The sequence below is a fragment of the Megalops cyprinoides genome, chromosome 3 (genome assembly GCF_013368585.1).
Source record: "Megalops cyprinoides isolate fMegCyp1 chromosome 3, fMegCyp1.pri, whole genome shotgun sequence".
Lineage (NCBI taxonomy): Eukaryota > Metazoa > Chordata > Actinopteri > Elopiformes > Megalopidae > Megalops > Megalops cyprinoides.
The window spans coordinates 48393460-48409598 of NC_050585.1; the positions used below are offsets into that span (position 1 = coordinate 48393460).

At 44.1% G+C, this 16139-nt stretch overlaps 2 protein-coding genes across 2 annotated transcripts; both read left to right on the forward strand.

Moving 5' to 3' along the window:
* The first annotated feature begins 1083 nt into the window (after positions 1-1083).
* vps51 (VPS51 subunit of GARP complex) lies at positions 1084-9000 on the forward strand. Its single transcript, XM_036524686.1, has 11 exons — positions 1084-1458; positions 2129-2258; positions 2495-2641; positions 3106-3325; positions 4111-5047; positions 5460-5675; positions 6061-6144; positions 6483-6617; positions 7091-7212; positions 7389-7476; positions 8146-9000. Exons 1-11 carry the CDS (start codon positions 1267-1269, stop codon positions 8404-8406), a joined length of 2532 nt encoding a protein of 843 aa, XP_036380579.1. The 5' UTR covers positions 1084-1266; the 3' UTR covers positions 8407-9000.
* On the forward strand, positions 8560-15155 carry tm7sf2 (transmembrane 7 superfamily member 2). The gene is made up of 11 exons (XM_036523908.1): positions 8560-8634; positions 10199-10268; positions 10860-11056; positions 11654-11708; positions 12171-12365; positions 12681-12784; positions 13231-13350; positions 13754-13922; positions 14066-14146; positions 14448-14570; positions 14883-15155. Exons 1-11 carry the CDS (start codon positions 8560-8562, stop codon positions 15041-15043), a joined length of 1350 nt encoding a protein of 449 aa, XP_036379801.1. The 3' UTR covers positions 15044-15155.
* Positions 15156-16139: the final 984 nt, after the last annotated feature.

Here is a 16139-nt window from a genome sequence, read left to right on the forward strand (position 1 = left end):
GTGATAGAATGGCATATCATAAGCTGTAATTTCAGTACTAGTGTGCATTATGGTGCAAATTAACTTGTCTTAAGATCATTTGTTGTAAGCGTTGCCACTGTAATTGCATAGCTGCCATAATGTAAATGTGTATGACTATGTGTGCTGCTGCTTGGCCAGGCTTGACCTCTTGGAGGTGGATGCAAACCAGAACTGTTTCTGGAAATATTTCACCCTATAATATTTCAGCCAAAAGAAGCAGTGTCTTCCTGATTGGTGATGTTCCTTTTAATGGTAGATTCATATATAGGATAAATCTTATTACAGAGACAGACGCATGCTAGGATCTACAACAACTTTAGAAACCCTGGTACAATGAGATTAAATTTTCATCTTTTGTGGTCTTTTCCAAAATAAGAAACAGACATTTTGATAGATTATGGGTGTTTGCCCTGCCATTGACAATCTTCCAGCAGTCAAAAATACTGGGTTCATAGGGTAATCCTGGCTGCACATGAATTTGTGATGTGCCTACCATGTTTGTGGAGCAGTTCTCAAATCAAATGACTCTGACATACACACAAATATCACAGATGCCTTTTAGCTGACATCTTTCTTGTTTAAATACTCCTCTGTTATTTTATCAGTAGTTAGCACATCCCTTTGCACATGGTGACAGCTTACATTGTACATATTTTGCAATTACACTGAAGCAATTCTTGTCAAGTACCTTCCTGGAGGGTACAACTGAGTATCCCTCTAGGCGTCAGATACCTTCCTCGTACAGGTCCGGCTCCATGACTGCTATGCCACACTACTGCCTTGAAATGTTTTATTTTAAAACAAGATAGGCATACGTAAATAAATCATGAACTATCATCAATGGGAAGAGGTAACCCGGAAATGAAGTTTATACGTTGGATGTGATGCTGCGCAGATCTAGTGATACATCGTCTGGATAGGTCCTTCTATTCGTTTTGCCAATCGTGTCATCCGATGCAACTGCGCAACTGATCATAGCAATATCATGCGGCTGCTGAATTAAATCTATTAGCTGTAATGGTCACCGTTAAGCAGCGGTTCGCCCTCAACAGCCCAGGTCTGAAATTTTTAGTGTCCTCCTAAATCGACATGCTGCCGCGAAGTGCGGATGTATTCGAGAGAGTACGGTAACTGTGTCAACGCAAATCGACTCTTTTCCGCACTGAGGTAGTTGTACACACAAACGGTTTTTTCCGTCGGTGTCCCTGACCTCACTGGGATTTTTACCCACAATATCTGATCGAAATGGATGCGGACCTCAGTGCCTCGGCTGCTACTGCCCCACCGGACACCGAGGCAGGGCGTAAAAGAAGGGTCCACGGTATGCTGAAGCTCTATTATGGGTTGAACGAGGAAGGGAAGTCCGATCAAACTGAATCGCTGGATCCGTGTGACATAAATGGGCCGCATTTCGATCCTGAGGTGTATCTCAATAAGGTAAACAAAGCACAAAGGTGTTTACCGTGCACATTGAAGCCGATGCTATATTTAAATGGTCTTTTGGACTTTTGTTTATATTGCAACGATTTCATTGCAACGTTAGGTGACTGAATGAAGCGTCGACACTGCTGTCAGATATGAGCTAGCTAGCCAGCCAGCTGGCTAAATAACATGGTTCCTTGTCATTGAGGATAGCTAGCTCGCTAGCTAAAACTCTTGTTTAATGTAGCAAATAGGCTATATCTTAACTTCCACTTAAAGCTAGGAGGCTTTAGGCTAGCTAGGCTCAAGGCTAGCTGGCTAACTGTTACTGGTTCATATGGTGTCACGTAGTTAGTGACCTAACAGCTAGCAGTGAACAAGCAATAGCATCTAGGGATGGATACATTTTTCCCCACCACTGACTTGTCAGATCCGGACGTCATGACATGTAGTCCGCTCACTTGGCAGCAATTAATTCTGTCCTAGATGTGGAATGACGATAGAAATATGTAAATTGGCTGTTACACAAATATCAGTTTTGAATCAGTTTGAGGCAGGTGGTTAAGAGCTGAAATGTCAACAAAATGATTAACAAAATGGTTAACTCAGTAAATGTATTTTATTAATACATCAACAGCAATTACAGTAGAACATAGTTAAATGAAAAAAAAATGTTATTTCCTAGCTAAGAAAGGAGTGTTCCTTGGCTGAGCTGATGGACCAGGAGAGCTGCATGGTGAAGCAAATCCGATCCCTGGACAGTGACATGCAGACACTGGTGTATGAGAATTACAACAAGTTCATCTCCGCTACAGGTCAGAAAGGGTGATGGTGAAGGGGGGGGTAACAGAGAGTATCTGTTATTCTCCAGTGTACTGGTCTGTTTTCGCAGTGCATCCTTTAATACTGCAGCCTCACATTATTACTTTAACTGTGCATTCTGTGTCGCTTTGGGTACATTTTGTTTGCTTGATTATGTTACGGTGACATAATAACCACGATCCAGTGATAGCAATCAGTTATAATCTCTGCCTGTTCTCACTTCCCATAGACACAATAAGAAAAATGAAGAATGACTTCAAGAAGATGGAGGATGAGATGGACTGTCTGTCCACCAACATGGCAGCTATAACTGAATTCAGTGCACGAATCAGTGGAACTTTGCAGGACCAGCATGCACAGATTACCAAGCTGTCAGGTACGTGAGCACAGCAACTCTCCCTTGAGTCTTCCTCTCTATCTCTCCTTCTCTCTACCTCTTACACTGTGTATAAGTCAAACTCAGCTCTCCAAGATGTTAACCCTTGAAACACCGTTTCCCTCTGTGGTCAAATTTCATTGGCTAGGACGTCATTCTCGATTGTACTGCTGGACTGCTCGCTGTAAGAATAAGTTCCAGTTAGAGTCATAATTAAAGAACAATCAAATTGTCTCACTGTGTCCAAGAGTGCACCAAGCTGTGTAATTCCGTGACATCCATTGTTCTTTCACAAGCCGTGTGACGTTGTCCTTCATTCTCACTCACCCCTTTCCCCACACAAACAAGACCCTCAGTCTCCACGCACGCAAGACACACGTGTAGAAGTACTGTTGATTCTCAAACGGCTCTGTCTCGTCTCCCTGTCCCTGCCTTTCTCCGTCTCTCCCGCTCCCGTTCCTCAGGGGTTCACACCCTCCTACGGAAACTGCAGTTCCTCTTCGAGCTGCCGGCCAGGCTGAACAAGTGCCTGGAGCTCCAGGCGTACGCCCAGGCGGTCAGCTCCCACCGCCGCGCCCGCTGTGTGCTGCAGCAGTACAGTCACATGCCCTCCTTCCGCGGCATCCAGGACGACTGCCACGCCATCATGGACCAGCTGGCCCAGCAACTGCGGCAGAAGTTCAGGTCAGAGCAACAGAGCGGTCACTTCGGAGACGCTCTTCCACAGAGCAACATAGCTTACAATTGTTACACGTTATTCTTCTACGCAGGTATTTTTGGGTTAAGAGCCAAGGGTACAGCAGTAGTGCCCCATCAGAGAGCTGAACCAGCAACCATTGGGTTATAAGTCCTGCTCCTTACCACTTATACCACACTGCTACCATGTGCTTGTTTTGATCGTTGGAGGGAAGTGATTTGTGCAGATGACTAGGGATATTGTTGGTGCTCAAAGTCACATTTTGTTCTAAGTGTCATAGTTACATAGTCATGGTTGAGAGGAAATTTTGCTCTCAGCCTATATACAGTCCCTCTTTGTTTTAACACAGCTTGTAACATCGACAAAATAAGCAAAAAAAACGAACGGGTGGATGAGCTTGTGATTTTCCTTTTGTCCACTGTGCAGTGGAGATGCTGTCAAAAAACCCTCTGCCGCAGATCTTCTGTGACAGTCTTGCTATGAAAGTCAACAACTGTGTTTCAAAAGCCCAGTGTTACAAAAAAGAACTGAGGTTTGCATGCATAATTATGGAGGGTGTATTGGGAAATGGCCATGCAGTTGGCTAGTGACATGGTGATAAACACATGCATGAACATAGCTCACTCATACACCCGGCTGCTTCTTATCACAGAAGTGAGAATAGGTTCTGAGCCTGTCGTTCTGCTTCAAACTCAGACCCATAATGAAAGTCTGACGGTGACAGTCTGTGTTTTCTTGTCTATATCCTTTGTGTCTGTATGTGTGTCAGTAGGGATGGGGGTTCGAGTGCAAAGGACTTGTCCGAGTGCGTGGAGCTGCTGCTACAGCTGGATGAGCCCGCAGAGGAACTCTGTGACAAATTCCTCAGCCACGCCCAGTCCAGACTGGAGACGGATCTTTTGGGGCTGGAGGCGGAGTTGCGAGAACCTGTGTCTGTGTCTGGACCAATGGCAACAATAGACCCTGCTGGTACTTCTGTCTGCAAGCCCCCAACTACACCCACTGATGAAGGTCCAGCTGCCTCTCCCCAGCCCACATCCACCCCGATACTTTCCCCCTCCACTAGGACTGATATTTTAGAATTCATCGACAGGGGATGCAATGAATTTGTCAGCAGCCTCTGTCTGGTTATCGCCTCTTATCAGGAACTGTTCATCAACCGTCCACAAGAGGGTGACTTGGCCTCCAAAAATATCCCTCAGATGGCTAGCGGCAAGCTCCACAGCTTTGTTGATGCCCTGGCCGCCCGATACTTCACGCTGGTGGAGCGCAGGATCCAGGAGGAGAAAGGGGTGGGAGATAACTCTTTGCTGGTGCGAGCTTTGGACCGCTTCCATCGCAGGCTCCAGGCGGTGTCTAAGCTGCTTCCCGGGTCTCCCGTGCCGAGCCAGGGGACTGAGATCGTGGTGCGGGCTGCCAGGGAAAGGATCAGGCAGTACCTCGCTGCCTTGCAGAGCTTCTACATGGACAGCCTGACCGATGTGAGGCAGGCCCTGGCAGCTCCCCGGCTCTCTGTGGGCGGGGCAGGTGTTGCGGGTTCCGGGGGTCTCCTGGCAGGAGCCGCCTCTGTGAAGGATGCTCCCCCTAGCCTCCCGGACCTACTGTCCTCCCTGTCCGCCTCCATTCTGAACCAGATCAAGTCGGTCCTGGCATCCGTCCATCTCTTTACAGCAAAGGACATCACCTTCTCTAACAAACCTTATTTCAAGGTGAGCTTAGATCATACATACGTGTGAATGACTGTGCCTGTCCCTGTTTGCATTTTCCGGTGTGCTTGTGCGCATGCACAGGTTTCATGCATGTAAGTGTACATTCATTGTCATCTTTTTTCACATTGCACATTAGTGGCGTCTCGGAGATGCTCTTATCCAGAGCAAATTAGATAGGTTACAATTTTTACATGTTATCCATTTATACAGCTGGATATTTACTGAGGCAATTCTGGGTTAAAAGTACCTTGCCCAGGGGTGAAACCTCAGTGCACCAGTGGGGAATCGAACCGGCAACCTTTCGGTTACAAGTCCTGATCCTTACCACTATGCTATACTGCCATGCCACGTAGCGGCACATAGCAGTGTATTCATTCTCCAGTATAACGCTTGTGCTTCCTCTGTCCCTCAGGGAGAGTTCTGCAGTGAGGGCGTACGAGAGGGCCTAGTGGTGAGCTTCATCAAGTTTGTGTGCCAGTCTTCACGTCAGTTCTGCGAGAGCGCTGGGGACAGGGGCGGCACCACGCCCCCTGCCCTGCTGCTGCTGCTGTCCCGTCTCTGCCTGGACTACGAGACCTCCACCATCTCCTACATCCTCACCCTCACGGACGAACAGTTCCTCGTGCAGGTACTTGCAAGGATGGGGAGTTGGGACAGTGACAGCCAAGGTCCAGTGCTGGTGGTGGACCTGGATTTTTCTGGATTTTTAGTTTGCTAATTTTAGTTTGATTATTGTTTAGATGTTAAGTCAGCTCGCATTGCAGTCCGTCCTCAGTTGCTGAATGAAAAGTGAGGAAGCCTGGGTATGCTGGAGCGCATTCACATTTACATTTATTCGTTTGGCAGACGCTTTTATCCAAAGAGACTTACAAGTCAGACGGAGTACACATCTGCCATCTAAATACTGTACATGTAGATTATGGCAGTGTTTTTGTACGTGACACGTGTAATACTGAATTGACACGCTGATGCAAGAACATACTGAGAAATATCTCTCTCTCTCTTTGTGTCAGCACCACAACCCGGTGACTGCGGTTACGGCTTTGTGCGCGGAGGCCCGCGAGGCTGCACAGAAGCTGCTTAATCACTATGTCAAGGTACACTTGCTTGTCTGCGTTTTACCCCCTCCTGCTGCTGGTACTCAGGAGTTCCTCAAAAGGACCCGAAGATTCGCTTTCACTTTTCTGTTTGACTGGAACCTCGGTGTAATACAGGCCAAATTTAACAGTCCCTCGGTTTACTAGAGGTTGTATTTGTCTTGATCTGGAGTAATCTGTTTATGAAAGAAGAAACTGAAACATTAACTACTCACTGCTTATAAAATTACTTATTTGTGTTCCTTTGGATGCTGATATTTAATATGGCCGTGATCTGAATGTGAGTTTGCTATGAAGATGAAGCTGAGGTGTGTGAACTCTGTGGCTGTGGCGAGCAGGTCCAGGGCCTGATCATCTCGCAAATGCTGAGGAAGAGCGTGGAAACGAGGGACTGGGTCAACACCATCGAGCCACGCAACGTACGTGCAGTTATGAAGAGGGTGGTGGAGGACACCACCTCCATTGATGTACAGGTACTGCCCCCTCCCGCGTTGTCACGAGTAAAGTAATGGTCCTATAGACAGCACTCATGTATATACACAAGTTACATCTAATGACCTAATGTAGATTATACCAAGCATGTTTCATTACCCGGGAACGGATAAGTCGTTTTTTTCCAGAGATACAAATAAGGTAGTTGTTAATTTATAGTAATTTAATTAATTTACAGTAATTTATAGATGGGAAGGTTAGGGTGAAGATCACTGGTGCATTTCATACAGTTATATACCTCACACATTATCTATAACTATTGTATGTCAGCCTGTCCCAGTTGCTTGCATTCAGTCCTTCCTCCCAAGCCAGAGAGGGCTTAACCAATGTTGCCTCACATGTGCTCAACACCATAAAACGTGCATTAACGTCTAAACACTTCGACTACATTTTCTCAGTAGTTCTCTGTAATCATTCATCACCACATGAAGTGTATCCCCCTTCCCTCTCTCAGGTGGGCTTGCTATATGAGGAGGGTGTTAGAAAGGCCCACAGCAGTGACTCCAGCAAGAGGACCTTCTCTGTCTATAGCAGCTCCAGACAGCAAGCCCGGTATGCCCCCAGCTACACACCCAGGTAAGGCAAACTGCAGCTACAGAGCCATTACACAAAGGATCACATTACTTAACATGTTTTTAACATGGCATAGTTTGCTCGGTTTGACTGGGCTGGTTGAAATGAGGTCTGTTGCTTGGCCTGTCTCTTTGGTCTTGTCCATCTGTCAGCTGATGTGTGTTTGCGGTCTCTCACAGTGCTCCAATGGACACCAACCTGCTCAGTAACATCCATAAACTCTTCTCTGAGAGGATTGACATCTTCAGTCCTGTGGAGTTCAACAAGGTGAGGTTTGATCAGCTAACTGTTGCCTAAAGCTATGCACAGATTAGCCGGCTGTAAGATCCCAAATGACATACATATTGGGTGGTCATCATTGATGTATTTGTCACCAGAGTAAGTGAAAAGCAAAATTAAGTGAGCAGCATTTTCCAGGCAAATGCCTTCTGGTTGAGGTGCTTGGACATGGAGGCTATTATTATATTATATAGAAAGATCAGGTTGTAAGTATTGACTTCTCATCATCCAATTTGTCTGGCTTTTTTCTTTGATATTGAAATTTAATCTTGCTCATCACTTGATCCATGGGATGTGCTGAGCTTGTTGCAGACAGTTGAAGAGACTCCTATGTTTTCTGTGTGCCACTCAGTACTTGTTCCTGAGTAAACATGTGGGATATTTAAATGTGAACAGATGACTTTTTAGTCCTGTGAAATGTGAGTGCATGCAGAAGTCAGTGAAACTTTATAGAGGCCCTTGGGAAAGGCAGTATAGTTTGTCAACAGTAAATGTCAGCCCTTTGTTTCACTTTCACTTGCTTACTGTTTTAAAAAAACATCTAGTTATCCTTTACATTCTCTCCATTCCAGGAAATATGCACAACCCGCTTCTTGGCTCCCTCCAAAGCCTTCAGCATAGTGACCTTCCTTCTTGCACCGTGTCTCTCTCCCGCAGGTCTCGGTCCTGACAGGGATCATCAAGATCAGCCTCAAAACGTTCCTGGAGTGTGTGCGACTGCGGACCTTCGGCCGCTACGGGCTGCAGCAGATCCAGGTGGACTGCCACTACCTGCAGATGTACCTGTGGCGCTTCGTGTCCGACGAGAACCTGGTGCACTTCCTGCTGGACGAGATCGTGGGCAGCGCCGCCCACCGCTGCCTGGACCCCGCCCCCATGGAGCAGAGCGTCATTGAAGTGATCTGTGAGAGGGGGTAGCTGCAGGACTCAGGCACTCACTGACGGTTCAACTCTGAAGCGGGGTGTGGGAGATCTCCGACCATTTGGATAACGGTGTGTAGTCAGGGATTCAGAGGGTTCACTGCAGGAGAGGGGTCTTGAGATGTGAGATGGGGGGGAGGTTTGTAGGGGATGGGAGGCTGCATGTGGATTGCAGCGGTGTGGTTTAAGATGGCCAAAGAGAAGGACAGGACCAGGCAGCGTTCAGTAAGGCAGAGCACCACAAGACATTTCATAGAGAGGGCAGTGTCCAGAGTTTAATACTTTAAAGTGCATTTGACAAGCTCCTGTCGGCCTCTTTGTGACACATGTTGTGGTGCTTGGCCTTATGAATGTAGGCCAGGAGATAGACTGTGGGTCAGCATTTGGAGACATCAAGTCACTACATGGGTGGGGGTTGGGCTTTATTAGCCTATAAGGAATTTAAGATGACCAGTGGTAATTTAATCAGTTAAATGAGGTCCTCAAGGTACAACCAATGCTGTGAATGACCGATTCGGGGGAAAAATTGACTTCAAGAATATAATAATCACCCTCTTCAGTAATTATCAATACACTTAACTAATACCATTCTGTTTCTATTTGCACATCTTATTGTTTAATTAAAAATGAATATAAGGTTCTGATTGTATTGTGATTGTGTAGCACTTGCTCAATCTGTATGATTTAACAAATAAAGCGATTGTATTACTGTTGAAAGTTAATTTGAGTTATTCAATTTCTGCAGGCAAATTCTGTATTGAAAACGTAACTGTTAGTGATGTACGCTTTTGCATATTCATTCATAAAAATGATATTCACTCATACGAGAGTCATCCAGTTCCATAAGGCAACACAACTGTCATAATGTATGCATCTTGGATAAAAGTTGCAGATCTGTAATTTTCGACACGTAACGATGAGTGTAAAGTATATCTGATGGTTACATGCTGCCCTGCCACTCAAATGCAAAGGGGGTGTGTGACACAAGGCAGCAGCGAAGCAGAAGCAAACTTCCTGGACAAAACTGTCACTTTTTTCTATCAAATGATTTGGTGAGTCTACCCTCCTCTTGAGTGTGGATTGGCCCGAGCCTGCCCTCCCCATCGTCTTCTGATGACAGCTTCCTGAACTGATTGGTTTAGCGATGTTTCACAACAGGCGTGGGGACGAACCAGGGGCGGTACTGCGCACGCGTATGAATCAGCCATTCACTAGCAGCGTTGCCTGGGTTTTAATGTATCGGTGGATGCGTGCGTTGTAGCTACCAGTGAGTACAAATTATTGTGAATATTGGTAACAAAATTCAGAATCTTTAGACTGAATTAGCGTGATATTTTAGTATTTCATACAGAATATTCTAACGATTTAGGTCAAATTCTTGATTTTCCTCAGCAGTGTATTACGAAATGTTTTTTTAAATAAATGAAGACTTGAAAGAATGAATAATTTAAACTGTCCGTGTATGAAATTTCGTATATTATTACGACAGTTATAGCATCAGTCTTGCCAGATACAATGGCGTACGCTGTTACGTCTTTTGATCACGTAGTATTATGGCTTTATTTGTTCTATATACCTAACAAGATAGTACTGTTCTCTGTTTTATACTACTGTATGTTATAATTCTGCGCATCTTTTTTTGCTATAATTTTACTGTACCGCCGTAACTGCAATTCAGACTAAACTAAAAGACAGGTAAACTAAATGTCCCTCGTCGCGTTCTGTGTTTGCAACATCCTCACACTCACCACTTTCCCCATCTCTGCTCCTGTTCTCTTGGTGATCGCAGGAGACAGACATGAAGCTGGATAAACGCAGACCGACGCACGCTGTTGAGAGGGAATTCGGAGGGACTCTGGGTAAGACAGCTCTGTGAGCGTGAGTGTCAGTCTGCCTGTGGGCCAATGCGCGTGTTGGAAATTTTGGAAATGACTTTTAGCAGTATAAGCTTGTAGAAAAATTAGGGTATATGACCAATAGCACCTGGATTGTACCATATTTCTTGTGACGTGTGTTGTGTAAGCATAGAAAAGGAGAGGGTCAGAGTTCAATGGACAAAGTCTGGATGCACGCCATTGCGAATACCTTCGTTTCCCCCCGTTATTAAATACTTTATCGTACGAACAGCGTTTTACCGATAAACAATGAAATTAGTTTTTCTTATATATATAATCAATGGTTGAGTCATTGATAGTTATACTGCAGTACATGTTTTAAGGGTGGACAAGGGAAAGAAAGGGCATTCTTTCACAGTCTCAAGTATACTCATGTGATATAAACTGATACATGCTGTTTTCGAAGACGTCAGCATTGTTTCATTTTGGTCTGTACTGTACTGTTACAATTCATTCCTTGTCTTCATCTTTCCTCTTTTTTCTGCTTCCATCTGCTCAACAAATGTTTCTCCACCCTTCTTTTGTCCTTTTTACTGTTTCACTACCCTCCTGCAGGTGCCTCCTGTATCCCAGTGTTCCTGCCGCTAACCGTGCTCTACCTGCTCTGTGTGTGCCGTTCCCCGGGAGCCAGCCTGCTCCAGTGGCCCCCTCCCCTGCCCCCCACAGCCCAGCTATGGCACCCTCTGGCCCCCACCTTGCTGCTGGGGTGGCTGGCCCTGCAGACTTTTCTCTACCTGCTACCTGTGGGAAAGGTGAGAGGGCTTTTTTAAAAAAATAAAAATAAATAACCATTTGTGTATTGTCTGTTGCTGTAGAAAAGACAAACCGTTTTGAGTCCTTGCTAAACCCACTCAAGAAAAAGTCCATGTTGAACTGGTCCCAGTGTTTTCAGCATTTCAGTGTGATTATTGATTTGTTGCCACTTGTACATGTATAGAACAGACTTACATTTAGGCACTTAGCTGATGCTCTTATCCAGAGTTATCCAGACTTACATAGGTTATTATTTTTACATGTTATCCATATTTACTGAAGCAAATCAGATTAAGTGTCTTGCCCAAGGGTACAACAGCAGTGCCCCAGCGGGGAATAAAACAGGCAGTTGTTGAGTTGCAAGCCCTGCTCCTCATCACGACACCACACTGCTGCCACACAAGACACACAAGAATATTCACATCAGCTATAAAACTCTTGAACAGTTGATGAATTATGCTGCTTATACCACCTCTGGATTACATATGAGGATATGGATGTCTTGGTAGAGTCTGGATGTGTCTGAAGTTCTTATTTTCAATATTGCCACAGACTGTCCCTGTCTGACACGGTCTGCCTGGTTTTTCCATCTGTAGGTGGCTGAAGGGATGGTGCTAAGGGATGGATCCAGACTCAAGTACCCTATCAATGGTAACGTTGGTGGAGGGGTCGGAATACACTGTAGTAAATCTGAATAAACATCTGGCCAAAGGTGGGAGGGAAAATTTAGATTAGGGGAGAAAATTCTGGAAAGTGGAAGCATTGGTATATTGAAATATATTCACTAAAAGTTCTGATTTCAAAATTCAAAATTATTCTGCTGGCATTGCAACTGAAACATGTGCATAAACATGCACGTCAACAAAGATGTTCAATAAAACATAACGAATGCAATATGAATTTAAAAAAATGCTTTACCAGAATATATACTGAAAAAAAACATCCTATTAAAATATAAATAAACTCTGTATTTGCTGTCTTTGAGCGGTACAGGTGAACTAGCAGGTCTTGGCCAAATGTCAGTATTTGTGATTCATGTATTCAAAAAGCACGGGCACAGATTCATCTCTCTTTGCTGTTTCTGTCTCTCTCTCTCTCTCTCTCTCTCTCCAGGGTTCCACTCATTCTGTGCCACTGCTGTGCTGATGGCACTGGCCCTGTGGATGGGGATGCCCCTTGGGTACCTGTTTGAGCTGCTGTTGCCCCTGGCCGTTTGCACAGTTGGGGTGTCATTCCTGCTCTCCCTCTACCTCTACATCCGCTCATTCTGGGCTCCAAATCATGCCCTTTCTCTTGGGGGGAATACAGGTGAGCAAGGCAGACTGGGAGGGAAATACATATAGCTATTACTTTGTGAATATTACAGCCGAGTAATAGCTTTCCAGGTCACAGGTTCAGTGGCCTGTGTTTGGCCTATTCCCCTTGCAGTGACGTGGCTTTAGTCCCCATCTAAGTGGTACCAAATAAATGTATTTGAAATGGTACATGTTTATGGTCACAAGCGTTGTTTTAAAACCATGACCTTAAATGTGTGACCAAATATTGTGCAAAACGTCAAATAATTATGTCTAAATAATAATTTCTGTAAGAGACCGTTTTGGCTGTTCTTTGCATTGCTTTCAGGTAACCCTCTGTATGATTTCTTCATGGGACGTGAACTGAACCCACGCATCGGAAGCTTCGACCTCAAATACTTCTGCGAGCTCCGACCAGGACTGATGGGCTGGGTTAGTACAGTTGGAAAGAAGCCTATTAGACTGTATTTCTGTGTGATATGATTTGCATTGCCACCTTTCGAAATATCTTGCCTAGTTTCAGGTTAGCACAAGTGCTAGGGCTTGAATAGTATTGTTCTCACACTCACTGGTCTGGGAGTGTTATTAGTCTGGTCTGACACTGTTGCTCCTTTAACTTGGATGGTTGCACTTCTGTTGTCATGCTGGAAGGTGCTTTGGACAAGAGTGTCTGATAAATGAATGTAATGTAATGTAATTTCTTGCAAAATTTTTTAAATGCACTTCATAAACCACATAAACCAATTGTGGCCCTATGTTGATTGACTGGGTGTTATTTTATTTTATACAGTATATTATCTTCTCCGCTCTGTATATGTATGAAAAACAGCTCACAGTCCAAACGTAAGATTCTAATCGTCAACTGTTCCACCATGTAGGTCGTTATAAACCTGGCTATGCTAATGAACGAGGTGGAGCTGAGAGAATCCCCCTCCCTTGCCATGCTACTGGTCAATGGCTTCCAGATGCTTTATGTGGTTGATGCCTTGTGGAATGAGGTGAGCTGGAAGAGAAGAGAATGGGGGAAAAAGAGAATGGTAGAGTGTTTGATACACAGACGTTTTCACAGACAATGAGAGAATTGATTGTTTTAATTTGTGAAGAGACAAAAATAAGCAGGTGGGGAGGTAGAGGAAGGAAATATGATATTTAAAACAGGTTCTAAAGAACAAGGAAGATTTGATTGTTTTTTTGAGAGGATTAGTATGATTACTGATGATTACTAAATGCACCAAGCAATTGTAAAGGCCACCTGCGGTGTGTGTGTGTGGTATATCTAACTAGACTGGTTCCTGTATGTTGTTCCTATTTTTGTCACTATAAAACATAGAGATGAATTTAAAGCTCCTGTATGCAGCTTTCCCCAGCTGGTCCAGTTTGTGACCTTGCATGTCATTGCAGGAGGCTGTGTTGACCACCATGGATATAGTGCACGATGGTTTCGGGTTCATGCTGGCATTTGGAGACCTTGCCTGGGTTCCATTCACCTACAGCCTGCAGGCCAACTTCCTGGTGGTGCATCCACAATCACTGAGTGCTGCTGGAGCCGCTGCTATCATTGCATTGAATGGTAACAGGAGGAGGAGAAACAATAAAAATCCCTTATTACAGATTGAGAATTTTATTTGAATTATGTCCTCGTGAATCAGACCGGCATTTGATTGTTCCATGTAGATAACCCCCCCCCCCCCCCCACTCTTTCTCTCTCTATAGGAGTTGGGTATTATATATTCCGTAGGTCCAATTCCCAGAAGAACCAGTTCCGTCGGGACCCCACTCATCCTAGTGTGGCAGGTCAGTATCCAGATGACACTATGACACTAACTACAACATCTCTACTCCCTTAATCCAAAGGATTTTGTGAATTCTCTGTACTTTTTTGGCCCCATTTTCCACCACAGTTGAATTTCCTGCAGCTCAGTTATATATGACATATACAGTACTAACAGAAATTACTTTGAAGGAGTACAGATGAACCTACATAATATCCTATTGCTTAATATGATCCCCCAAACGAGTTTAAATTTTCATTTTGCTGTTATAAAGAAAATAAAGACACCTTCACCCTTTCCTGTGCTCTCTGTAATTCTCATAGGTTTGGAGACCATTGCCACAGCCACAGGGAAACGGCTTTTAGTGTCAGGCTGGTGGGGGCTTGTCCGTCACCCTAATTACCTGGGGGACTTGCTAATGGCCACTGCCTGGTCACTACCCTGTGGTGAGTGAGGGGGGAAATGGACTGTAGCCCTGATCTTGTCTGACCAACTATTGAAACTTGGTCATGCAGCACTTCTAATATTGTGATTGTACTCTGCCTCACTTGTAAGTCGTTTTGGATAAAAGCATCTGCCAAATGAATAAATGTAAATATAAATCTATACATGTGGGGATGTGGTAAATCTCACACTTGAAGAATTATTTTGTCCTGGATTACTGAATTGTACAGTGTGGTTATTTAACAGTTCAAGTCTTTGTGCACACGTTGCATTTCAGTGCTGACGAGTTGCTGACGCTCTCTTCCTTCTCGCAGGGGTCACGCATCTCGTGCCCTACTTCTACGTGATTTACTTCACCGTCCTGCTGATTCACCGGGAGGCTCGGGACGAGAGGCAGTGCAGGGCCAAATACGGGCTGGCCTGGGACACCTACTGCCGCAGAGTTCCCTACAGGATCATCCCTTATGTCTACTGAGCTTCGAAGGGCTCGCGCTGTTCTGCAAACACGGAACACAACCGCACTCCCTTTTCATTCAAAAGGGAAACTCTAAGTACATTTACCGAATGCTGACTGGATTCAATCAAAGCCCGGCTGAGGATTCTGAATCAAGAGCTCACACCAAAGGTGTGTTCATATAGCAAAAAAAAAAATAGAAATGAAATTTGTTAGTGTTTATGTTATGCTTTGCTATCAAAAGTTGTGTTATTATGATGTACTACTTTACATGTGTCTATACTGAACAGGAAAAAACTGGATCAAACCTGTCGGGCCTTTATAAGTACAGTTACACTGGTGTAGGGTATTGCACACAAACAGAAGACATAGCCTTCACTGACTGCACATGCCAACATTTTTCTCATACTGATCCTTAACTCATCAACGCCATATCAAAGCCATTACGCAGTTGCGCTGTATATATTCTCATCACTGAGCATTACTGACTAAACAACATTACTTTGTGCCTCTAACTAGATTAGGAATGTTAATCTTAACAAATCAAATGGAATACATATTGTAGTTAATGAATCATTTAATGTAAGCCAGATGACCACAGTTTAAAGATGTATACTAGATATTCAAAACAAAACAAAAAAGAAATATTTTCTGTATTGGTTCACATTGTACGGACCATTGCTTTTAATGCATATTGCAAAAAAATTTTGTGATATTGGCAATCATCAAGATGGTGCATGCGCGTGCAGCCACTAGAGTTGTGTGAGCATTATGTCTAGATAGACAGGCAAGGTGCTATTATTGCCAACATTAATTTTCCTACATGGAGTCCTTTTGCAGCATATTCACTGCTCGTGTAATGTTGTCTTACTATTTACAATGCTGCAAAATTTACAATGCTGCACTATTTGTAATGCTGCAAAATTTGGGATACGAAGAAACATCTTACTGATTGTGAAACTAAAGATGTTTCTGGCTAAAGGGTACTTTTATACAAACAAAACTGACATGAAATAAAAAAAAATGAGAACACTGGAATTTAAATCCAAGGTTTATTTTTTTTTTTACACATACACATATATTTCCTTCATACCTCAAAAAAATTCTACAATCCTCA

Bases quoted from the DNA above. Each gene is read 5' to 3' on its own strand.
- vps51 (XM_036524686.1), top strand. From the start codon at position 1,267: ATGGATGCGGACCTCAGTGCCTCGGCTGCTACTGCCCCACCGGACACC. The intron at 2,259-2,494 runs GTCAGAAAGGGT...CACTTCCCATAG, and splicing joins CAAGTTCATCTCCGCTACAG to ACACAATAAGAAAAATGAAG. The intron at 7,477-8,145 runs GTGAGGTTTGAT...TCTCTCCCGCAG, and splicing joins GTCCTGTGGAGTTCAACAAG to GTCTCGGTCCTGACAGGGAT.
- tm7sf2 (XM_036523908.1), top strand. From the start codon at position 8,560: ATGGGAGGCTGCATGTGGATTGCAGCGGTGTGGTTTAAGATGGCCAAA. The intron at 11,057-11,653 runs GTGAGAGGGCTT...TTCCATCTGTAG, and splicing joins ACCTGCTACCTGTGGGAAAG to GTGGCTGAAGGGATGGTGCT. The intron at 14,571-14,882 runs GTGAGTGAGGGG...TCCTTCTCGCAG, and splicing joins TGCCTGGTCACTACCCTGTG to GGGTCACGCATCTCGTGCCC.